This window comes from Pyxicephalus adspersus, chromosome 3, assembly GCF_032062135.1.
Source record: "Pyxicephalus adspersus chromosome 3, UCB_Pads_2.0, whole genome shotgun sequence".
Classification (NCBI taxonomy): domain Eukaryota; kingdom Metazoa; phylum Chordata; class Amphibia; order Anura; family Pyxicephalidae; genus Pyxicephalus; species Pyxicephalus adspersus.
Window position 1 is genome coordinate 126,769,066 of NC_092860.1, and position 23,360 is coordinate 126,792,425.

General features: G+C 34.6%; 2 protein-coding genes across 8 annotated transcripts in view; both read right to left on the reverse strand.

Annotated features, from left to right (window-relative positions):
* RHOH (ras homolog family member H) overlaps nucleotides 1-4,855 on the reverse strand; it is a 32,205-nt gene extending 27,350 nt beyond the window's left edge. The window contains exon 1 of one of the 2 annotated variants that reach the window (XR_011919987.1): nucleotides 4,637-4,855. The gene's annotated coding sequence lies outside the window, so the exon portion shown is untranslated. The remainder of the gene's footprint in view (nucleotides 1-4,636) is intronic. The other variant, XM_072406305.1, reaches the window with a different exon arrangement.
* Nucleotides 4,856-11,534: 6,679 nt separating this feature from the next.
* Nucleotides 11,535-23,360, reverse strand: part of N4BP2 (NEDD4 binding protein 2) — a 43,030-nt gene continuing 31,204 nt past the window's right edge. For 5 of the 6 annotated variants that reach the window (XM_072406299.1, XM_072406300.1, XM_072406298.1 and 2 more), the window contains 6 exons: nucleotides 21,249-21,358; nucleotides 20,184-20,301; nucleotides 18,717-18,899; nucleotides 17,689-17,857; nucleotides 15,421-15,544; nucleotides 11,535-14,845 (listed from right to left, as the gene is read on the reverse strand). In XM_072406299.1, the coding sequence (XP_072262400.1) occupies nucleotides 14,800-14,845; nucleotides 15,421-15,544; nucleotides 17,689-17,857; nucleotides 18,717-18,899; nucleotides 20,184-20,301; nucleotides 21,249-21,358 (750 nt within the window). In that variant the 3' untranslated portion in view covers nucleotides 11,535-14,799. The remainder of the gene's footprint in view (nucleotides 14,846-15,420; nucleotides 15,545-17,688; nucleotides 17,858-18,716; nucleotides 18,900-20,183; nucleotides 20,302-21,248; nucleotides 21,359-23,360) is intronic. The other variant, XM_072406304.1, reaches the window with a different exon arrangement.

Sequence of the window (23,360 nt, forward strand, 5' to 3'; positions counted from 1 at the left end):
ATATATATATATATATATTTATATATGTACACATATTTATATACATAAATGGATAAATAAATTCATGAATTCTAAAAAATATAAAATGCTGGTAAGCACATTATAACTAAATGTTAATAATTTAATTCATAATTAATGATAATAATAATAAACATAGTTGTGTTGTTTAAAAAAAATGCTTAAAATATGAATTGTTTGCTTGAAATGCAGTTAATACACAGTACACAGTATAAGTGAAAAAGAAATGTATGCTACTTCCCATGCATTGTCCTCTTGTGGAACTTGGTCAAGCGGCAAATTGTTTCATTTCTTCAGCTGGTTTGGTTTTATTACTCGAATCGCACCTTTCTAACCACCAATAAAGATAGACCTAACCTATACCTTCATATCTTAGATTGAGGACAAATAATGGGTAGTAAATGTCTGTAATATATGTTGAATGCACAGCAGGATAAAACAACATAAACATTTTAAAGAACCTAAAATTATGTTTAACCCTACTTTAAAAAGTTAACAAATATTTTTACATCTTTACAATATTTACAATATTTTTACAATTATTTTTACACAAGTACTGCACCTATGTTAAGGATAAGCAAGTGATTTTGTATTTAAATTATCACACTAATAATTATGTGGTATGGCATTTCTATATTCAATTAAATTAAGTTGGGTTTATAAAGTTTTGGAGTAGAATATAGTCACTTTTCAAAGTTCACAGAGGTGAAAAACAACCAATATGAATACCCATCATGAGAAAATAAGTACGGAAGAATTTGTCCATTCATGTAGCTAAACGACTGATTGCAGCGTTACCATATTTGATAATTTACTACTTCTATAGTCAATTAGTCCCAGTGAGTGCACAAGTTTCATCAGAGGAACTCAAAATGTAATGCCCCCACATTAGGTTGGAAGACACTTACTTTACTGATAGGTTAGTACAAGGGAAGCCAGAAATAAAGGGAAAAATGTGGAGTCCACCATGATTCTCAGGCTGCATAGCTACAATGCTAACCCCTATACCAGAATGCTGTGCCAAAGTTCTGTTTATAAAGGTTTCAAACATGAACCGAATACTTGATCCGAAACACTATTTTGTAAGGCACAAAGCATATCACATATAAAAGGATACACACCATTCATAGATTTATTAATTTCCTTTGTCATATGACAACAATCACCTGACATCACATCATTGCCTACATGACCCCGCCTGTTTCTTCCTGCCTACTGGGGATTCCCATTGGCCAGTGAGGCAGCCCATCATAGTGGTGGCCAATTCAATGTATAGGAGGCGGGAGGGATTGGACAAACTCCAACACTACCAGTTAGCTGTGGATTTTTGCTTGTCCAAATTTTTAGCAGTTAAGGGTTGGATTTAGCTGCAGGTATGTGCAAGCCCCTCTGGGTGCTTGCACTTGATAAATTATAGTTGTTGTTTTATTTTTTTGTTTAGGGATACTTTAATAGTAAATGATGTTTTAGTAAGTTGATGGTGAATATCCAACAGAAACAACTCCATATACCTAATCATTTCCTACCTGCTGGATTATTATGTATTCTAAAAATTCCCTTGTCAACTTTTAAAAAGCAACACGTTGATGAAAATTGCATCACACAATAAAATGTTTAATGGCCACAAAATAAATAAATTAAACATGAATCATCTACCTATTGAATCACCTAAATAGGTATTTCATTTTCATTTTTCAACATTTGATCATGGAGCCTGACAAAGTTTGCCAACCCGTAATAAACTAACAATTACACCTATACTGTAGTTTAGTATTCTATACTATTTTGTCAAATAATGCTAATCCTATATTATTGTTATACTAATATGTAATGCATTTACACTATAAACACATTTTTAAATTGCATAGTTGAATTATTATTCCTATAAGTATGTTGTAAATTAGTTTTTAAGCAACTAGTAGTTTATTAGTATTTTTGTCAAGCTTTCAGGTATTGTCAAAACAACATTAATATGGACCTTACACTTGACGTTGGTAGCTGATTGATTCACAATTAAACAAGATTTAGGTTGTACCGTAATGTAGCTTAATGTTCTTTGTCCAGCCCTATCTTACCATATATACAATTGGGGAGATCTCGCCTTTGATTATAAATAACACATACAAGTAACTTAATTGGGCTTTGGCCATTTGTTAACACTCACATATATATATCAGTATCCCTAGGACCATGAATTCTCCATGAAAACACAGAAAAATTCCAAGTTGGATTCACAGTAAATTTCTGCATGATACATCACTGCCACTTACACTGCACAATTAATGGTTCACATGTGTTAGGTCCCTTTCAAAAAATATTGGCAGATATATGGAAAAAACACACTAATGTGTCACAAACGCTGGCAATAGATTCCGTGATTGGGGGTGATTAATCAAACTGGAGCACAATATGAACTATTACAGTAAATACTATTTATCAATACGTACATATTTTGGTAAACTATTGTGCAAAGAGCAATCATGCACAATAGACAAAAATAGATTTCTAATTAGTTGGACATCTGCTGTCCGCTGCACATTTCTCATTGTACTTAATAAATTCAAACCGTGCAAAGTGCTATAATGATGTGCAAAGCATAATCCTTATCAACCAATCAGATTTCATCTTTCACTTATATGTCATGGGCCGATTCATCCTACAAATCCTTAGATCTTGCACTGCTTTACAGAAGTATCTATAGAATATGAATGTGTAGCTATAGCATGAATTATCTGCTACTGCTACAATTTTTAATTGTGCACTATACCTATTTAATGTACAGCGCTGCGTAATATGTTGGCGCTATATAAATTATGTTTATGATTAATATTATTATTATTAATAATAATAATAATAATGATAATAATTTATTGCTTGTTACAAAGAAGAATGTGGCAGAAAGACTTTATGACAAGCAGGATTAGAAGAACAGAAAAAAAAGTTTATAAAGTTTTCTAATAAAAATGTAAAATAAATTAAAACCAATTTTTATCTGCATCTGTATTGCTTAGCTATGCCATTTACACAAAATACTGCAGGGAGGCTGCTGAAAGAAGGATCATTTGCTCAGCTTTGCTTTTAAAATTGTAAATTTATTTGAACAAGTATTTTGTAAGTTATACATTTTTAAAGCAATGATTCTGACAATTACCAAACATTTTATGTTCGATAATCAGTCACTGCCATTGGAAACACATGGAACTGGATTATACTCTACCAGTGAATGTCAATTGAAAGTCATTTTCACTGCTTCATATATAGACCCCTATGTTTCTGAAAAAATCATGTCACTGGGAATCAGTGTAGAATCAGTGATCGAAGGCTGGCTCTATCTAAATTTATCAGGGTTGAATTAGTAGGGTAATAGAGCCTCCTCACTTTGCAAAGTAAAAGTTCATTGAGCCCAAAATGAACATATCTTCACCATCTTTAAAAAGCTTACTGTACATTTACTTTTTAAAGTAAGCAGACTTTAAGAAACAATCACTTCTCACTGAAAAATCACAGATTTAGAAACAATGTTTACGAAATATGAAATGCAAGCAGCTGATTTGTGACATCATATCACTAATCAGAACTTTACAGATCACAAATGTGGAAAACAAACTACTTTGTGTGTTTTTGTTAGATGTTTATTAACTTATAAAAGTTAGTGTTTCCCATTGAACATCTTTCTGTTTGTATTTTATTGATATGAATGCTCAGAAATACATAGATATTGATGGAATAAATTACAGAAAAGCTACAACAGAATTCTACAAAACAGCCATGGACCTTTATATAAACAAAGAGGCCATCGTGCCGTTGTTAACAAAACTAAACATTACTTTATATCACATGGCCCAGTGTGCTATTAAAGTTTCTCTTCTTTAGAGCTATAATAGTTACAGTGGTCTCCAGTTTCCTTAAAAATATAGGCATCATGTCAGTTTATATTTTCTGCTGCAAATGTTTAATTACAATCTTAGATTTTGCTATCCTGAATTAAAAGTTTGATTCTATACTTATGAGAGAACGGTAATTACAACAAAATCTTGCTTTTCTTCAAAAGACTGCACCAAAAGAACACTTGAAACTCCCATAAAACCACAGAAATGTAAATATTTATTGGATAGCTAAAGCTCACTTATAAAATAATACTAAAACATTAGGGGGATATGTTACTTTTCTGGCTACCATTTAAAGACAACCATGTAATTTAAAATGAAAATTATAAAGCCACCAAAAATATGATCACAAGTACTCAACAATTAAAAAAGCTTTCAACTAGACTTATCACTCTTCTTTAGCTGTAGCTTTGGACTACCGGTCAGGCGATTTAAAACAAACATCCTTTAAATGTTTTGTGTGGAACTATGCAATAAAAAGAACTTACCTAGTACATACCTAAAACATTCAAAGCACATACCTAAAAAAATTTTAATGGGCCGGAAACACTCGTACAACAAACAATAGGGTATATATGGTTATCACTGGGCTAGCTCTGCTTTCCACTCTTCATGATTATAAAAGGATTAAAATTAGGGCAACAGAATAAAAGTTATCTGGTTCTATAGAAGCACTTTGTTTCCTAAAAAGCAATTTTAACAAAAAGGATATATGAAAAAGAATGTTTTACCAGACAGTGCAGAGAGGTCGTTGTACCAGGTTGGAAGTCCAATTTCTTAGATAAAGTCAGAGACATACCACGGTTCCTTGCAGACCCTCAAAGCGGACGTTTGTACCAGTAAAAAAGTTGGTTGTCTGGAAGGTGTTGCGAGGGGCTTGCTTTGTGGAGGAGGGGGCAAAGGAGGAACAGTTCAGACAGATGTGTCATATGTGCTGTGTGATAATCTACATGTACATATCCGCTTCCTGTCGCACAGATGTAGTAGCAGCAACAAGGTGAAGGCTGAATGAGAACTGCTGGTGACAAGAATCTGTGACAAGAATCTATGCCAAAAATTAAACAGTTATCACTATTTCATATGAAATTTAGGAAGAAATATGCTTTAATAAAGTCACTGCTAAAATGTCCTAAAAAGGTAAGTTAATATAAAAAAGAACAAAGGAAAAACTTTCTCATTAAAGTAATTGATTTCAAATTTAAGGGATAATTTTTACATAGTTTTGTTGCAAAATAATTTAGCAAAGAAAAAAAGTGAATGTTGGGAAATGTAAATTAGCATTGAATGTATGCAGCACTTTTGTAATAAAAGTGTAAACAAAATATAGAGTTAAAGGGTTAAAGTGCATCTAACCTGATGTCACACATGCAACTCTACTGCTAGAGAAATATTACCAGCTGCATAGTCACTGCAGGAAGGAATTGCTCCTTCTCTTGCCCCAAACAGTGTCACGTCTCATTTACCAGAAAGGGGAACAAAATCTTGCTGGCCCAGCCAGGAGGGTAAACTCTATAGAGCCTGGCAGGTAGCCGTTTAGTAGTTCTGATGTTTGCAATTTGTTGAAAGCCTCAAATTTGCACACCTGCATCATGTTTTTTTTATGCTTGTGTCTTTAGTGGAGAGATTTATCTTTACTTACTGTTTTTTTTAGCTACAGTGAGAATAAAATTTAATCTCTCTGAAGAGTCAGCTTTAGACTGGTGTTCAGTTTATTCCCATTAAAGTGACAAATAAAAATATTGGATTTTCACTTTCTTCAGCTTCAGTGACAATGCTTACAAACAGAGGGGTGAATCCTCCCAGGGGATGCACAGATAGGAACTTGAACCTAGCAGAGGTTGTAACACTTTAGGGGTTTCAAAAAAGCCATAGCCAAGGTATTGAATTCTGCTGTGGCACGTCATAGTAGATGTAGGACAACAAATTTATATTTGTCGAATCTAGCCAATCATTAACTTACTGCCAACATCCCTATTTGAGAATATTCACAATGGACATTTTTTAGTGGGACTTTCAAGGCAGTATACAAAAAAACTGAATATATAAGCCTTTTATTAACAGCATATTTACAAACAAAACACAGATTAAAAAGTAGCCACCATGTGACTATGATTTCAAATATAATTTCCAACTGCAACTCAAAGTTAGACTGCTTGGTATAACATATAACAGCCTGAGTTAGAAGAATTCAATGGCCATGCTCTACATTCCAACGCATTCTGAGATTAAATCCACTTCATCAGGGAATAAATGTGTACAGAAATAATGAATACAAAGTACTACAACAAAATACAAAGACAAAAAACAAAGCATTAATATTTCAATACATATGCCAAGATAAAAATAGAAGTTGAGTCATAAGGTGTACATACCACCAAGCACAAGATGGTGCAACTTAAGCCTGGCACAGGACTTGGCACAAGAGATATGGAGGGGTACCACGGCAGGAAAAGCGGACACACAGACCAAGACAAAGCGTTTTTAGGAGACCCAAATGGACAAAATAATAATGGTTTGTTTTTTTGTCCTTGTATTTTGTTGCAGTACTTTGTATCCATTGTTTCTGCACACATTTATTCCCTGATGAAGCGGATTTAATCTACGAAACGCATCGGAATGTACAGAATGGCCATTGAATTCTTCTAACTCAGGCAGTTATATCTTATACCAAGCAGTGTACTTTTGAGGTGCAGTTAGAAATTTTATTTGAAATCAATGTTTTTCATAAAAGGATTTTTTATGTATTCACTGTTTTTTGTAGAACGCCTTGAAAGTCCCACTAAAAAATGTCCATTGTGTAAAACCTCATTGTGGATATCACAGCTAAAGAATCTTCCAACCATAAAAGCCACATGTAGAAAAAGCTGAACAAATACCTAGTGTGTTAGCAGTCCTTTTCTCTCACAAAACATATCACTCCAACTGAAACTTACTGGGAAGGGTTCCTGTATTGCTTGTCAAGGATCCAAGCATTGTCATCCTGACAGCAGGCAAGGAGAAATGTACAGTGGTCATGAATACATGTGATTACAAATTGAAGGTGAACATTCTTCTCAGTAAGACTAATACTTCAATATGTCAAGAACTATGACAAAAAGGTTCTAGACCGTTAACAACAGCTAGAAAATGCAAAATACATGAATCTGACACAACTTTGGCATATACATCATTACCAAGTACCCTATTACCCTACCTTAGCACCACAGTACACCATATTCAGGATTCCAACGAATTATTGAACAAGATATGTGTATTATTGTTTGAGCCAGAGGAGCCAATGGTGTCCTACAACGTCACAAACCTTTTCATTGTGAACCAACTGAGACAGTAAGGAAACATCTGAAATTTGACTCTTACCATATATTTTGTTTTCCTAGCAAAGCTCAAATAGATATCCATTTATTTCAAAAACCTAATTGTGACTTTTTTTTTTGTTTAACCCCCCCTAGCGTTCTATTTCTGTCCGTATTTCCATGCAAAAAGTGTTACATATTTTTTGCATGGACATTTATTTTACATTGTAGGCTACAATATTTAAATATTGGATTTAAATATCCAATATTTAATAAATTTAATAATAAACTTTAAATAAAAACGTAATATAACTGTACATTGTAACTGTACTGTACTGTGCAACTGTACACTGTAAATTATATATATATAATTGAATATATATTATATGAAGATTTCCTATACAAAATGATTTGAATTTCCCGCCGATCCTCCCGCCCGCACCGACGTCACCGGTAAACCTCAGAGATCGTCTCTGCAGTTCGCGGCTGAAGATCAAAGGAGAAGGACGTGTCCCGGGACCTGCGGGGACCAGCAGGATGCTAGGGGATGACAACAGAGCAGGGTGTTTTTTTTTTTTTTTAAGTTTTAAGCCACCCCAAGCTTTTTGCCTGGAAATTCCACCTCGAGTCACACTCTGGATTACCGCTAGGGGGGTTAAAGTACACCTGTCATAAAATGTTAAGACCAGCTACCTGCAAAACTATGCATATATCACTAAGCAGGAGACAATTTACCCCCCCTTCTCCAATGTAACCCAAGGCTGCTCCCAACACCACATCCATGGTACTGGGAAATATGAATGAGTGTCTTGTTCCTCTTTTCTTTTTACTCACATTAATGATACACAGGAAATGGGTAATCTTGATAGTTCACAGGAAATATGCAACAATACACTGTATATCAACATAACAGGTTTGATATTAACATATACAGTATAAAGATGAAATGTGAGTTTGTGAACCACCTGAAATGAATGAATGGAAAATATAATTGAAACAGGATGTTAGAGAAGCAGCGGTTATGGAAGATTAAAATAAAGAGAAAGCAAAACCATTACATTTTTCCAGAAAAAGAAGTGATCCAGTATATAGATATCCCACAATATGCAGTAATGATGAAAGATATGTATTTTTTAAAAGTTCGTTAAAATGCTTTTTTTTTTTTTTTTTTTTTTAAAAAAAAGAAAAATTGTACAAGGGTATTAACTGTGCCCTGTGTAGAAAGTCATAAGCTATTTTTTTTGTTTCAATCATTTTTATTGAAGTTTTGCATTTAGCAACAGATGAACAGATGAGCAAGAAACAACAAAATAAATACAATACAATAACAATAGAAACATGTTGCTTCAACACTTTTCCAAAGATCAAAATAGGTATGAACAGGGTCCGGGAAGAGGGGGTGAAACGAAAACATGGAATGTCACATGGCATTGTAGGGGCTAGAGAAAGTTGAGTTAGTGTTCAGGAAAACATAAATATGGTACAATATACATATTTGTAAAATGCAAGTAAACATTATGTTCATATCACCCGTCTGGTGGTTATTGTAATACCATAAATAAATACCACCTATTGGTCTAAAATGTTTAAAGTAGACCCCGGGTAACACAATTCCTAAAGACATATTATAAAGTGCCTATATTGAAACATTTATTGTACCAGTATATCATAAGAAAAAACATATTATGGAGACGAAGGGGAAAGAGATAACCAAGGGAAAACCAAACAGCCTAGGAAGGGAAGGGTGGAAGGGACATGGAACTAATTCCCAATATGAAGCCAGGAATACCATAGTACATTGATTCCAATATCGTAAATGGGAAAGGTAGAGTATAAGGACTATAAGCTATTTAAAGTTAAGGTGTCCCATATGTATATCCTTTGCAGTGTTGCTATCGCACATGATCCATGTGTTTTTTTTTTTTATTTTTTTTTTAAACCCATGTTATTAATTTTTTTGTGCCCCTTGATGCTCCTAATCTATTTCACATATAGTACTGCCACATGGTGCATCTGTAAGCACATTTCTTGCAACTGCTCCTTCACTAAGCCTTGCCTTTATTTCTTCTTGCAAAGCTAATCAGTAGTACAAGGTGCTCTGGTTCCAGCCACTAGTGCATAAAATTGTGTAAGCCATTTTGGGATAATTCTTGTATTGAAAAGTTTCTTAGGGTAACCTCTAAATTTGCATGTGCTTTAAGGAAAGTTTAAAAAGTTGGTGTTCTTTAATTTTATAAAATATTGCTCTGTGCTAACCCTTCATAAGTCATCCACGGAAACATTTGTAAACAACTTTCTAAATATAACATTACAGATTTTGCTTCTGAAGCTGGGAGTGTTTAAAGTGTGAAAATGATTTGATTTGCTAAATCAGTAACCAATCATTTTTTATGGTCTGGGACTACCAGTATGGCCAAGCAACAACGAAACCCCTGGCAGATGGCCCTGAAATGCAAGGCAGGAAGGTGAAATCGGTAACTCTACATTAGAATGGGTTGCATCAGATGCATGACATGCAGACTACAGTGTTCCACTCCAAGACACCTTTCTCTCCAGACTATGACCCATGTTGGGGATGTAAAAAAAAAAAAAAAGGAACAAAACTGTCACCAAGAAACTTTCAATGATTCAGGACAATTGCTTTTTATTCCTGACTCACTACTTTGATTTTCAAAGTATGCATTACACTTCATATGTTTCCAGACTCTGAGGCAAAAGGAGTGGAATTCAAAATAGTAAATTAAAATAAAAAGCTGCAAGGAGAAGAAACCAATTATATAACCTGTCAAATTCATATGTCTGATCTTTCTTTCAATCATGGAACTCTATTTGCGGCATTAATCGGTTTAGAAAAATGTATAGGCTTTCACCATTTCCAAATGAATGTAAAATTTGTGCTATGATGTTGGGCAACACTCCAAATTGAATATTAGTATCTGATTTCCATTTTAAATTGGCTTTTGGTGTCATTGGAAATCAATAAGGAGTTAGGGCCCTTTCACTGATGTTAACATTTACATTATACAATTCTGAATGGCATCCCAAAGCATTGAGCAATGAAGTTCAACACGTGAAATTGTGGGGTACGGTCAGAAAAAAATGGTGTATGGGTAGTTTTTTAAATGGGCTGGTTTAATTTAATGCACATTGATGCATTATGTAACGCATCAGGACTAAAAGGATAGGAGTGTCTTGCCCCATGTCTCAGCTGCTTGGCGAGTAAGGCAAAATGTTATGACAACATGTCTCCTTATCAACGAAGACTGTAGTACATCACATGTAGTCAGATATGTGAACTCTCAGACTTGTATGATAATGTTTATGCATTTTCCCCTATTTTCATGTTGTTGTTGAATAGTTTAAAAATATTTTAAAGAATGTTAAAAAAAAAAAAAAAAAAAAAAAAAAGACACCTGTCCCTGCCAGCACACTACACAGAAAGACTTCTACTCTCTCTGTAGAAGTATGAGACACTCTTAGCTGAGTCAGACCCTATAACCCTTTATTCAGCAAAATCTATGCTTCTTCTAATTAGAGAACTCTAGTACTATAAACACGTCAGAGGATTCTCATCCAATAATTGCCTAAGTGCTGATATCTGGCGTTTGTACATCGCTTGTCATCTGTACGACCGTCCTAGTTTATAATAAAAGTGAAGGGGAGAGAGCACAGGAAGGTGCGGCTCTGTCATTCTCCCCCTACCCTCTCCATATTATATTACTTCATATTACTCCCCTCCCCTCTTCATTACTACTGAATATTTTAAAGCATAGCTTAACTGGGTTAAGCCTGCCCTGTTAAGCACTGCTTGCATCTGTACTGGCTGTAACAATCCTAATATAACTAACATAAGATAGTGTTTTCCAATACTGTCTGGTTACATTGTTACTAAAAAAAAACAAGGATTGTTAAAGAATCAGAATCTTTGCATAGCCAATCACTATTACCAAGATCTACCGTGTTTCCCCGAAAATAAGACACTGTCTTATATTTTTTTGGCTCCCAAAAACACACTAGGTCTTATTTTCGGGGTAGGTCTTATATTAGGGCAAGTTTAGAAAATAGTGCTAGGTCTTACTTTCGGGGTAGGTCTTATTTTCGGGGAAACACGGTATTAGGTGATAAACAGCTAAAACAAAAACAAAATATTCCAGTGTTGGAGGTACATAGATGATATCTCTAAAATTTTGAGTGATAACACCCACTCTCCATTAAAAGGCAACCTAACTGATTACCACTGTAAATGTAAATACATACCCATGCAAAGGAAAACTCAAAACAGTTGGAAATCTCCTTTCCCGCAATACCTACCTGTATAAAATGGAAAACTAACAAATTTGAAGGCTTCTTAAATTCTCTTTATTATTTTTCCCAATATCAATAAAATAACTTCAAATTACAAAATATATAATGCATGCCTTAAAATGCACCATTTATACAGCGTATAAAAATAGAAATACAAAGAAATAATTTGCTTTATTAACACCAGTCCACAAATTTAACAATTGGCAGGTACAATATTAGATACAAAATCACTGGGCATAAAACCAAGAAAAAAAGTACATATATATATATTATTTTTACAAACAGAATGTCATTAAAAAATGCACATTTTGAGAACAAAAATATACATATGTACACCATATTTATAACTAACTTTCTGTACATTTGTTCATATTCCAATAAATTATGCTTCAATTCTGCAAGAAAAAGTAAATATTGTTTATTATTTAGTTTGCAAAGATGTTTTCCTATTTCACCAGCTAACACCTGAGTATGAATCAAAGTTTTAATTAACTGACATTTCAGTTTAATGTAAAATACTTACTAACAGCTCTTATACCAAAACTTATTTTAGGGGAAAAAAAAATCGAACATTTTGTGTGTTTTTATTCTAGTTTGTTTTTACAAACTAGTAACACATGATGTTTTTTGTTCAAAAGCTAAAGATTTTTACAGTCCACTTGAAACAAATCATATTAATAAATGTGGTTGTGCTTTTCAAATACTGATATATATGCACTGTAAACCATAATTCAGTAAACATTATAGAGGATATATAGGATAATCAAAAATAAAAATTACCCTGTCCCCACATACTGTCCTTTCAATAATTACTTTGCTTAATGAAAATCAAAGGTGTATATACTTATCTGACTCAGCTTTACTTAGTTATAGTAAAAGGCGCAAGTATAGCAACCTGTAGCAATCAAAAAGGACTAATGAAAGCTACAAACCCTAGAAAGGGTTAATAATCCACTTTAAAACATTCTCTTATTAAACAAAAAAAAAAACAGTATGGTTATTTATGATAGTGATTTTTTAAGAATGTATAAAAAAGATTAAAATGCTCCCAAGAAAGTGGCTTTGCTATTTAAAAATAAAAAGTGTTCTAGATCAATATGCGTAAATAAATCAATAAAAAAATACTGTGATTAAAAAAAAAATGAAGTCAGTGAAATCCAGTTAATTAAAATGTTTAAATATACATAGTATACAGGTGTGTACAGTATGTTATGTCAAATGTACAGACTTGTGTATGGCATTGTCTTGTGTTCTACCCTAAATAACAAGGGTGCCTTTACATTGGCAGATGTACCGACTTTGGCTGGGAGAAAATTTTGTCTTATTGCCAAAGTTTCTCCCCTGACTGATGCAGTGACCATCAGCTTAGTGAACAATATGCATACTTTTATTGTACAAAAACATGCAAGAAACACAATTGTGTAATTTAGTCTTATTGAGAATATAAATAGAACATTTAGGCATGGACACTCATCTTTGGATGGGATTTTCGGTTATTACATTTAGTGCCAAGTTGGTCTACTCACATATTTTTCATGCTAAACAATATATCATGGGGGGTTGGGGGAGAAACACCTCTGAATGTATAGCTACATTAACATCATTTTTTGAGATGTGTATTTGTATGCTACAACTATGCTACAGTAAATTAATAAAGAACAAAAGCTGTTGATACATTTTTTAAACTGAAAAAAAAAATCATATGCAAGCTTTTAGACTTAAAAGATAAGCATATCTAGATTTGTAAGGATGCTCGATGATGAAGCCTTGGTGTTCCTAATTGTCAAACCTCAATAGTTTTAAAAACTTGCAGCAAATGTTTTCAATTTAAAATAATGGCCATGACTAGTGGAAATATTTTGCTGTCATTCACCACTTAAAAGGTATTTACTATTACATTTAACTAATAAATATCTGTTCCTAGGGAATAGACACAATACTGTCCAGTTGAGGCCATGCAACCTTTTATTCAGTTTACTATCCTGCTTACATAGGTTTCTGAAACTTACGTTCAATATGAAATTAGTTCTGGACTTTAGCCCTTGATAAAAATTCAAACAAAGATTCAGGAAACCAAACAAAACTTGATAAAATAATAGCACTGTAAACTTTTGTGCCCATTTATACATAAAAAAAAAACTTAACTTATTGGGGTTGTGGCAGATTTACAATTAGGTCATAGTGAATATTTGCACAATCATAACTGTAAATTAGGAAATGCTAATAGGGAGTAGAAATAAATCAACAGCAGCTCAAAAATTCTTACTGCTAATATTGGTTCTTTCCACAAAATGGGAGTTTATGATATATATAAATAATGCACAGTTCAAGAAAGTCAAACACAACCAAACAGCAGTTGTTTGGTAACCGTGTAACAAAATATTATACTGATTGCTCAAATAACATTGTTCCTGCTCATTACATGTCAATTTTTTCTTATTGAACCAGTGGTATTCTGAACTAATGCAATCATCCTAACACTTACTAAAATACCTTAACACAACACCTTTTGGATATACTTGCCTAGGAAAAGAGAGCACCCAAAATGAAGGGAATGCCAGGGCTCACAAACATGAGTGTCAATGGTGATAATAAAGACTCATAGTTATTCTTGTTCATCCTCTCATTCTAATGCATACCAACTTCTGCACAATGATCTCTATTGATCATTCATAGAGTTGTCTCTCCAAAGAGTTGTCTCTTTCCAGATTACTTCTGTAACATACTTGAGTGGTCATCACTGAAGTGTTCTTCAGCAGGATCCTCAACTATGACTACATGTTTTATTGAGCTACGAATACTCATGTGTGTCAGACCTAAAAGTCTCAAAAATGGTAATCTTACAAACACAACAATATTATTCAATAGTTCTAAGCATTGAAAAGTAAAATACTGTATTAAAATGTGTTCCCGCTGTTTTGGAAAGAAAAGATCACACTAGAAACCTCAGCACCAAGTTTTAAAAACAAAAATAAAATGGCATAACTGAGGTGTATGCCCAACACCTCAAAGGAAGACTGTGTAAGGTGGAAAACTGTTCTAAAATGAACACTCACACATGACATACACTCAAGTTTTTAGATAGGAAATTACTGTCAATGGAAAAATAATCAGTTACTGAAAACATTTCTCATATGTTGCTGGTTCGACATTCTATCTGCAATTCTCACACATTTTAAGAGATTAAATTACATTGCATATATTCCCTTCATTGCCAACACACCAATAACATAATAGCAGGTTACAACAGTGTTAAAACTCCATTTTACACTAAAAACTATTTTCCGTTAATCTATTTATTTTAGCATGATCCGTAGGGCACCTGGTGTCTTCTCCTGAAATCTGTATCAAAAGAAATGACAATCTTAAGAAAATCAAAGTAAAGTACCACACAGTAAACAACCTGAAGATTATGTTTATTGTTTTAAAAAAATAGTGAAATAAAACTTGCTAGAGCAGTGGTCCCCAACCCTCAGACTGGCGAGTTGAGGGCCACAAATGACAGAGGCAGAGATGCCGGCGGCCCTCCTTACACTGCTCTAAAGCTAGTGACAGTGTGACAGTAGTAGCGCATCCAGCGGGAGTGTGGGCAGCTTTCCTCACACTGCTTACACAGGAGCTGCTGAGAATGGCAGAGCAATGTATGTAAGGCTTACACTTCTCTGCCATTCCCAGCAACTCTGTAAGTTGCATATATACCAAGCCATGGCAAAATTTTATTCTATGTTACCGGGCCCTGCTGTCAGAAAGGTTGGGGGGACTAGAGGATATCTGCATATGAAAACTAACAACAGATATTTTGGTGGGTTGATGGCATCTTTTATTAACACTGTTATCAGGCTAATGCAAAACCTAGCAGTCTCCAAAAGTTCTGCAGAAATAAAGAATAGGCAGTACCAGTTCACATGTAAACTTACCTGTAGTCACGATTTTTGAGGTAGTCTATGACTGCTGGTTTAATGCGTGGAATACCTCCCTGGCTACGATTCCCCCTTCCCGTAATCACCAAAAGATGGGGGCTGCCTCCATTCTGTTTATAATCTGTCAATAACAACAAAAAGATTACACTGTAAATCAGAACAAAATAATCTCTGGAAATTACCAGCTGGTATTAGCTACAGACATAATAAAAATACAATTCAAAATGAGCAAAGTGCAAAAACCCATAGCAACATCATGCTAACAATAGTCACATCTTATTGTTCTAAGCTGAGTAATTGTACATGTGTTGAGAGTTTATGCAGATTGTTTATTACCAATGCAAATCATGCCATTGTTTTGATCTTTCCTGTAGATTCATGCTCATCTACCATTATGGGAGAGATGTGAAGCATAAAGGCCAATTAACACGAAATCAAGTAACTGTGTTAGTGTCTGCTTCTACATAAAGGTAAAACACCTGCAGCTCTCAACTCATATGTATTGGGTATTGCCAGCGATTCTAAGCAATACAGTCTGTAGTACAAACGGCTATGCACCAACATGTACACATGCTTTATTTCAGTGATGTTATAAAAACATGTTTTGGAGAATTTAAACCAAACTTTTTCACTACACACTTGTTTTACTTTAATGCTGCAATTTAGAAAAGAACTGAACATCATATGTGCTGTGTGTATGCTCACAATTATACAATGGTTGTGCTGCTTGAGGATTCAAAAACCAAATCATAATGAAAAGGGCAGCATCAACCAATTGGCTCTTTCTTACATTTTCCCAGAAAATGACCCGATTGGTTGCAATGGGCAACATCTTTATTTCTGAAGCAGTTTTTATACTTTGTTACTTATGATATACAAATACCTAAAAATTTTATACAAGGCTGGGCAAATGTTATGGTGCCAAAACACCATAAACTGCAATTTAGCCATATGTGCCTCAAGACAGGAAACTTCAAGAAACGACACTTTGGGCATTTATTAAAGCTCTTGAAGACTGGAGGAGACAGACTTTCTTGGGTAAACCGAGATGATCTAGCAAACCTGGAATGTATTTCTTAAAATTATTTGCTATTGTTTTGGCAAATGTTTTCAACCCATTTCAGGTTTGCTGGATCACCCAGGTTCACCAAAGAGAGTCTGTCTTCTCCAGTCTTGGAGAGCTTTAATAAATTAGGACGGCCCTATGTGTTCCATATTTTGATATGATATCCTGTTATTGTAGATCTCAAATTTGGTTATTTGCTAATGGTTAAAGTAAACAAACTAGTTAAACTGTCAGCATGAGTAAAAGAAGACATTCCTAGTTGCTCAAACGTTCTTTCAGTTTATCTTCAGTCATCCACAGGAACCCCAAATACCCCACCATACCCGACTATTAGTCAGTGAGGCCATTTATTACAGTTACAGACCAATGATGACGTATAAGCTCCAAGGACACAAGATGTCTGATACCGTGTTTCCGCGAAAATCAGACATTCCCATAAAACAAGTCGTAGCAGGATTTCTAAGCATTTGCGCAATATAAGCCATACCCCGAAAATAAGACATAGTGATAGGAGTGGCTATGCAGCGTACCGGCACGGAGCAGTAAAGAAGAGGGGCAGCCCCATCAACAAGGTTGGCTCCCCCTGTCAGGTCCCGGTCGTTCTGTGCGTGCTGCAAGCTGATGCATAGAGGGAGACATAGAAAGTGAAAGTAAAAGTCTCCTCAGTGAAGTGAGGAGCAGGAAGCTCTGTTTTAGGTATTGTGTGTTCTCAGGGGTAAGAAGAAAAGCTGTGGCTGCTGTTTTACTCAGCACTGTGGGTCTCTCTCCCCCAGCACCAACCAGCAACAGTCTGTGGGTCTCTTTTACCCCCCACAAACACCAGTAAAGCTGCTGCTCCCCAGCACACCCCACACAAACACCAGGGGATAGGGGGAAAGCTTCAGCAAGCAGTCTGCTACTGAGCCCAGAGAGATGAGCTCTATTGCTCAACATGAAAGACTGGGGCCATTGGTTCTAAAGGAAATGGAGTTGCAAGAAATTCAGGATGGAATTCCGGGTTTGGAGAGTTATGACAATGTTCCAGAAGAAGACGACTTAACAATATTTTAATAAATGTAGATTGTTGTACCATACTTAATACAAATAAGACATCCCCTGAAAATAAGCCATATTGTGTCTTCTTGAGAAAAAATAAATAAAAGACAGTGTCTTATTTTCTGGGAAATACGGTAGCAGTATATAGGAAAGGGACAGTATACCTTCTGTCTTCTCCTGAAGAACCCTGCGTAAGTGTTTCATTGCCTCATCCACATGAAGTCCATGTAAATCCAATATATTCTCTGCCAAAAGATACTCATTAGCCCTTTCAAAGATCTGCACAGCTGCTCTGTGATTCTCTTCTTTCATCTTCTGCCCATATAAATATCCCTGGAGGGAAATTATCAGTAATGGTTATACCTAATCTCATTAAACGTACAGAATCTACACATTACAAATAAAGGGTTTGCTTGTTTAGAAAAGGAAGTTATATAGGTTGGAAAGAGATCTAAATATTCACTAGTTAAGTTTGCTTAACATATCAGATATGGAAAAACAAGGTACATTAAGTTGCATTTGCAGGTCCTTTTTTAAGTGGTAGTCTATGTGTAAGGATATCTTAAAGGGTAACTTTAATAAATTATAGAAAAAAAGGTAAAGCTGTCCTCTAATATAAATAGGTGCAGACTGAATGATTTTAACCGCAACTCACAGCAGTACACTACCATTTACATTCTGCCTGTTGCATTTTAATTTACTAAAACCTCTTACAGGCACATTTACCACAGCCTGCCCCACTATATCAGTGTCAAGCATTTAAACCTAGTGACTGTAATATACCCTATCAACAGCATGTAAGTATGAATTCAAGGTCTATTCTAGGTTTGCTAAAGATTTGTTAAGCTGTTGTTTGAGTTTTTTGTCGTCTGAAAGTCTAAATCAAAATTTGATCTTCAGCTATTGACTTCTGTACACTGTCTTATGTCAGAAAAGCATGAAAAACTAGTCTGGTAAGCATGTGAATCTCATGTAATCTCACGTAAAGCATGGAAAATTAAAGACACACTATTATTGTGTAGATCATATTTAACAGTCAATAATGTTTTTTTTATTATTTAGTCCTGTTCATAATGAGGAAAGAAAAAACTTTGAAGTTTGTGCCATCACAGAAAAACTGTATGTAGCCCAAAATGGCATCTGGATTAATAACTCCTGAGCTATCTGACCTGATTATTTTAATAAAACAAACCTGTTGTGCATAATATGTTGCAACTTGTTTCATTCCTCGATTGTGAGCTTCTGCTGCTTTTCTGTAGCTCTCCTGCTGTTTCTGATGATACAGAATGGCCTCAGCTCGGAAGTCTTGATACTCAGGGCTTTCCAAATCCTGAAAATAGCGTTCACTGAGATCTTCCTTATCAAATTTTGCTCGCTTTACAATATAAGAAAACAAATTAATATTTTAAATATTATAGATATTACAAAACAATTACAAAAAAATACACAAACTTAACTTAGAAAAAACAAAAAGATAAACCACAAAAATATAAATCACGCCACTTTATTTGTACAGTAACAGAGAGCATGTTAGTGATTTTAAGATTCATTTCTATAAAGTCCAATAAAAGAAACTATTTGGGAAAAGAATAGATTAGATAGAATGATTTTTGTTTCCACTTATCACTACTGTACCCCCCACCTAAAAAAAATAGAACAAGTGCCCATAGCTGACTGCAGTCTAGTATGTAAGTTTACCTATGCTTTGTGCTTAATAAATTGACTGAAGTAGATACCTTTTCATGCTATATAGAGTAATTTTTACGTGTTTTCTTCCTTTCATGTGCATCATTGCACAATCTTTGTGGTAGGGTGAACTACTGCATGATGACATTTAAGGTTTTTTTTTTATATATATATATATAACCAAAATAGACAAATGGGTCATATTAAACACAAATAACCAATGACTTGTATAGTGTGACATTTAATTTAAGTAGATGGAAGGTTTGTTTTCTTTTTTCCTTTTTAATTTAAATTAAATTTAAAATTACACTTTTATTTAAAGAACTTGACAAAAACTAAATTACAAAAAAGTGTCAACAAGGAAACAAAGATTTTCCAATAATAAAATACAAATAAAGAACAATGGTGTACAAAGTTTCCAGTAACAAAATATGCCTAAATTAAAACACGATGTCAATAGAAATGAAAAGAATTTCAGTTTTTACAGGGAAAAAAAGAAGGGGAACAGAGATAGAGATGCGAAAAAAAAGAGGAGGGGTGACCCCTTTCCCACTGCCACTTGGACCAGGATATCTATAAATCCTGAGGTCCCACGCCGTCCTTGATTCTTCCCGAGTCCCGGGGGAAAGAACCGCGGGGCGCTGCCATCTTCTTCCTTCTTCTACCTAAGTCACCTGATCACGCGCTGTGCAGGTACAAGATCAGGTGACATAAAAAATATGTGTAGGTTCGGGCCTTTTTATTTTTCATTGCTGCTAAAAGCCCCTGGAGCTGCCTGAACCTTTGGGAATCAAATTAGTCTATACAGACACAAAAAAGGAGTCTCCCATTAAAAAAAAAAAAAAAGTATGTACCCACAGTTAAGTAAAAATTGTGGTGATAGGTCGCTTGAAATAAAATCAACCCGAGTGAGAATATATTTCAAGGGAAAATCATAAATTCCATTATTATATATAAAATGATCTGACTGTACCTTTGTTTTGTCAGTTGATAGGAGAACCTCCTGTTTAAACCCTGGAGCCACAACATTCTGCACAGGATCTGCTTCTAGTGCTGAGCTGAAGAACTTCTCAGTTTTCTCCAAAGAATAGCTAGGGATTGGAAATAGAGCATACCTTTAGTCAATGTGGTCAGTAATGTTATATTTTAAAATGCTTAATAACATACTTTACCTTTTTAAATTGCCTTTAGAAAAACCACTAAATTTTAGCCCATCCCTTTTTACATTTTATTAAAAAATCAAGTATCCTTGTTGTAAGGTATGGCACTGTTGATAATCTGTGTGTCTTGTGACTTTCCCAATTGGTTAGGTTAAATGACTTTCCCCTAAAATTGACCTTAGAATGTATTAGATGCATATGACTATTGGGAGCCGCTTTGAGGGACAGTTAGTGACATGCCTATGAACTTTGTTAAGCGCTATGTAATATGTCTGCACTATATAAATACTGTGTAATAATAACAACAACAATAACCTGCCCAGCTGCTATGTAAACATGGCTACAGGCCCTAGGCTTTTCTATGACCTCTTAGCTTGGTCTATGCTAGCTCTGTAAACTAGCAGCTCATTGGGTTTTCATGCCTCCCTCTAAAAATGCCAATATGCGTATATATTTTCAGATCTGGTGACTGTGAAGGGCATCTAAGTACAGTGAAAACACTGTCAAATTTAAGATAATTTGATGGAGTGTTATCACTTTAGAAGTAGCCCCCAAAAGTTGGGTACACTGCAGTCATAAAGGGGCGGACATGGTAAGCAACAATACTAAGGTAGGCTGTGGCATTTAAGAGAGGCTCAGTTGGTACTAAGGGACCCAAAGCATGCCAAGAAGATATTATTATTATTATTACTAATAAACAGGATTTATATAGCGCCAACATATTACGCAGCGCTGTATACATACATACATATACAGCAAACCAGATGCACAGAACTACACAAAACAGTGTATACATAAACTTACAGCCATTAGAATTATGGCTGTAATAGAATTATTAAAGGGTAATATTTTATATTAAAGGAAAAATAGTTTCTTACTTGTTTTCTTTAAGAATATCCATAAGCAGATTTTGCTCTAAATTAGGAAAGCGTTCCAAGAGCTGCTTCTCCTTGAGTTTCACAGCACAGTTAGTCGATTTAGGCTTCTTCTATGATAGAACAAATACATATATTTACTTTTTTTATTATATTAATATATTTATTTTTAATAACAAACAGGATTTATATAGTGCCAACATATTACACTGCACTGTACAATAAATAGATTACAATGGAAATCTTCTAATAACTTAAACTTTATCTTCAATTAGGATTTACATTTACTCCCAAACCTTCCTAACCCACTCTAGAGCATATTTTTTTTACTTTATCACCAGGCATTAAAAATTCTTCAAGGGCAAGTTGGTGGGAGAAGGGGTCATACAGGTTGTAATACGTACAGTTTTTTTTTGACCTAGGCACATCTCCAGGATAGCATCGCCCAAGAGCATATTTACTACATACAAAGTGTGGGAAAACTCCTTTGGAATAAATAAAGAAAGCAGAATTGTCTTACCTAATACAAAAAAAAATAAAAAATAATAATGTATGCAGGATGGACAGAATTCTGTCGTCCAGCATGAGGGATGTCAAGCAGCATCATTTGGGTGAGGGATCACTTGATTTTTGACAGTTTTGGCTACTTTTCAGCACTTGAAGCTTTTTTTTATAGGGTTAAAGCATTGGGGTAATGGTGCGGATTGTACTGCATATGTTTTCTTGTTTGTCCTCACATGCATTTTACCAAAATAAGACAAATAATTCTACCAAACACATTCAAACAAGACACATACTAGTTTACCAGAAGCCATTTGCAGAGATTTTAAAGATGTGTTTTACTGCTCTTAAACTAGCATGCTGCTTGTAAATGGCAGCCTCAATCATAAAGCAAAATCCTTTAAATTAGTTATTTTAAAACCTAATACCTCATACTACTCATACTACTGCCTCCTTCTATAATTTTATATTTCTTCTTTTCTATCAGTGTGATAATAAACTGAATTTCCCCCTTCTTCCCATTTGAGGTTAAAAGACTTACTTTGTTTCTTCCATGGTAATACATAAGTATTTGGCATTCAAAGGTTGCCAATGCTCCTGGTGAACAAGATCAAAGTAAGATCACATCATGGCAGCTGCATGTTTACTATACAATATGTACAGAATATTTGAAAATGTCTCTTTCCCCTACATCCTTTGTTTTCTGTGTTGTGTATTACAGTTTAATTAATTTGCCAAAAAAACTGATTCTTTGCACCTCAGGGGTTTAATAAGATTCTACGAGCTTGTTTACACAGACAAGGTTAACTGATGTAACAAATACATTCCTAATATACCTGTTTTGGTACAACAAAAGGGTACCAAATCTAAGGCTGCACAACTACAAAACTATTACCAACATATACAAATTATGATGAATTCCTATATACTAAATACAATTTACCTCAATTGATTGGCTCTACTACTTTTTGAACAAAACAATTACAAAATGGACCACTCTTACTTATGGATATGGTTTGATGTAAAAACATCAATGTCCTTCAGGAGAATTAGTTATTTTATGTGGACACAAAACTTGCATTATCAAAAAAAAGTTGCCAGAGTACTACCGACCTTTTCTATAATCAAGCACTACCTCTACATCAGTGTTTTTTGACCTTTTTAAAATGGGGGGAACCCCTTGAAATACCTTTCAGGCCTTCAGGGAACCCTCTTCTATAATTACTATATCCACAGCCCACGGTATATTAGTGTCGTGGTCAGTGGGGAGAATTGCATGCTGCATTGCTGGCCACTGGCAGGAATGTCACCCTTACAGATAGATAAAAATATCATTGGTGTCACTTAAACTGACCTGAGGCGGACACATTTTTTATTTATTGAGGAACTCCTAGCAACCTCTGGAGGAACTTTAGGGTTCCATTGAATCCTGGTTGAGAAACACTGCTCCATGGTATCCTTTATTACAGTCTGCTGCTTTTATTCCGAGTTAAACTGAGTTTTCAACTTCCTGGAAGCTTAGACTAGAACGATTTTGTGCCATGGGCTGGCGTCTCACTGCATGGTTCAATGTTTGTTTTTTTTTAGGTTAGGAGGAAATAGATTTTCTAACAT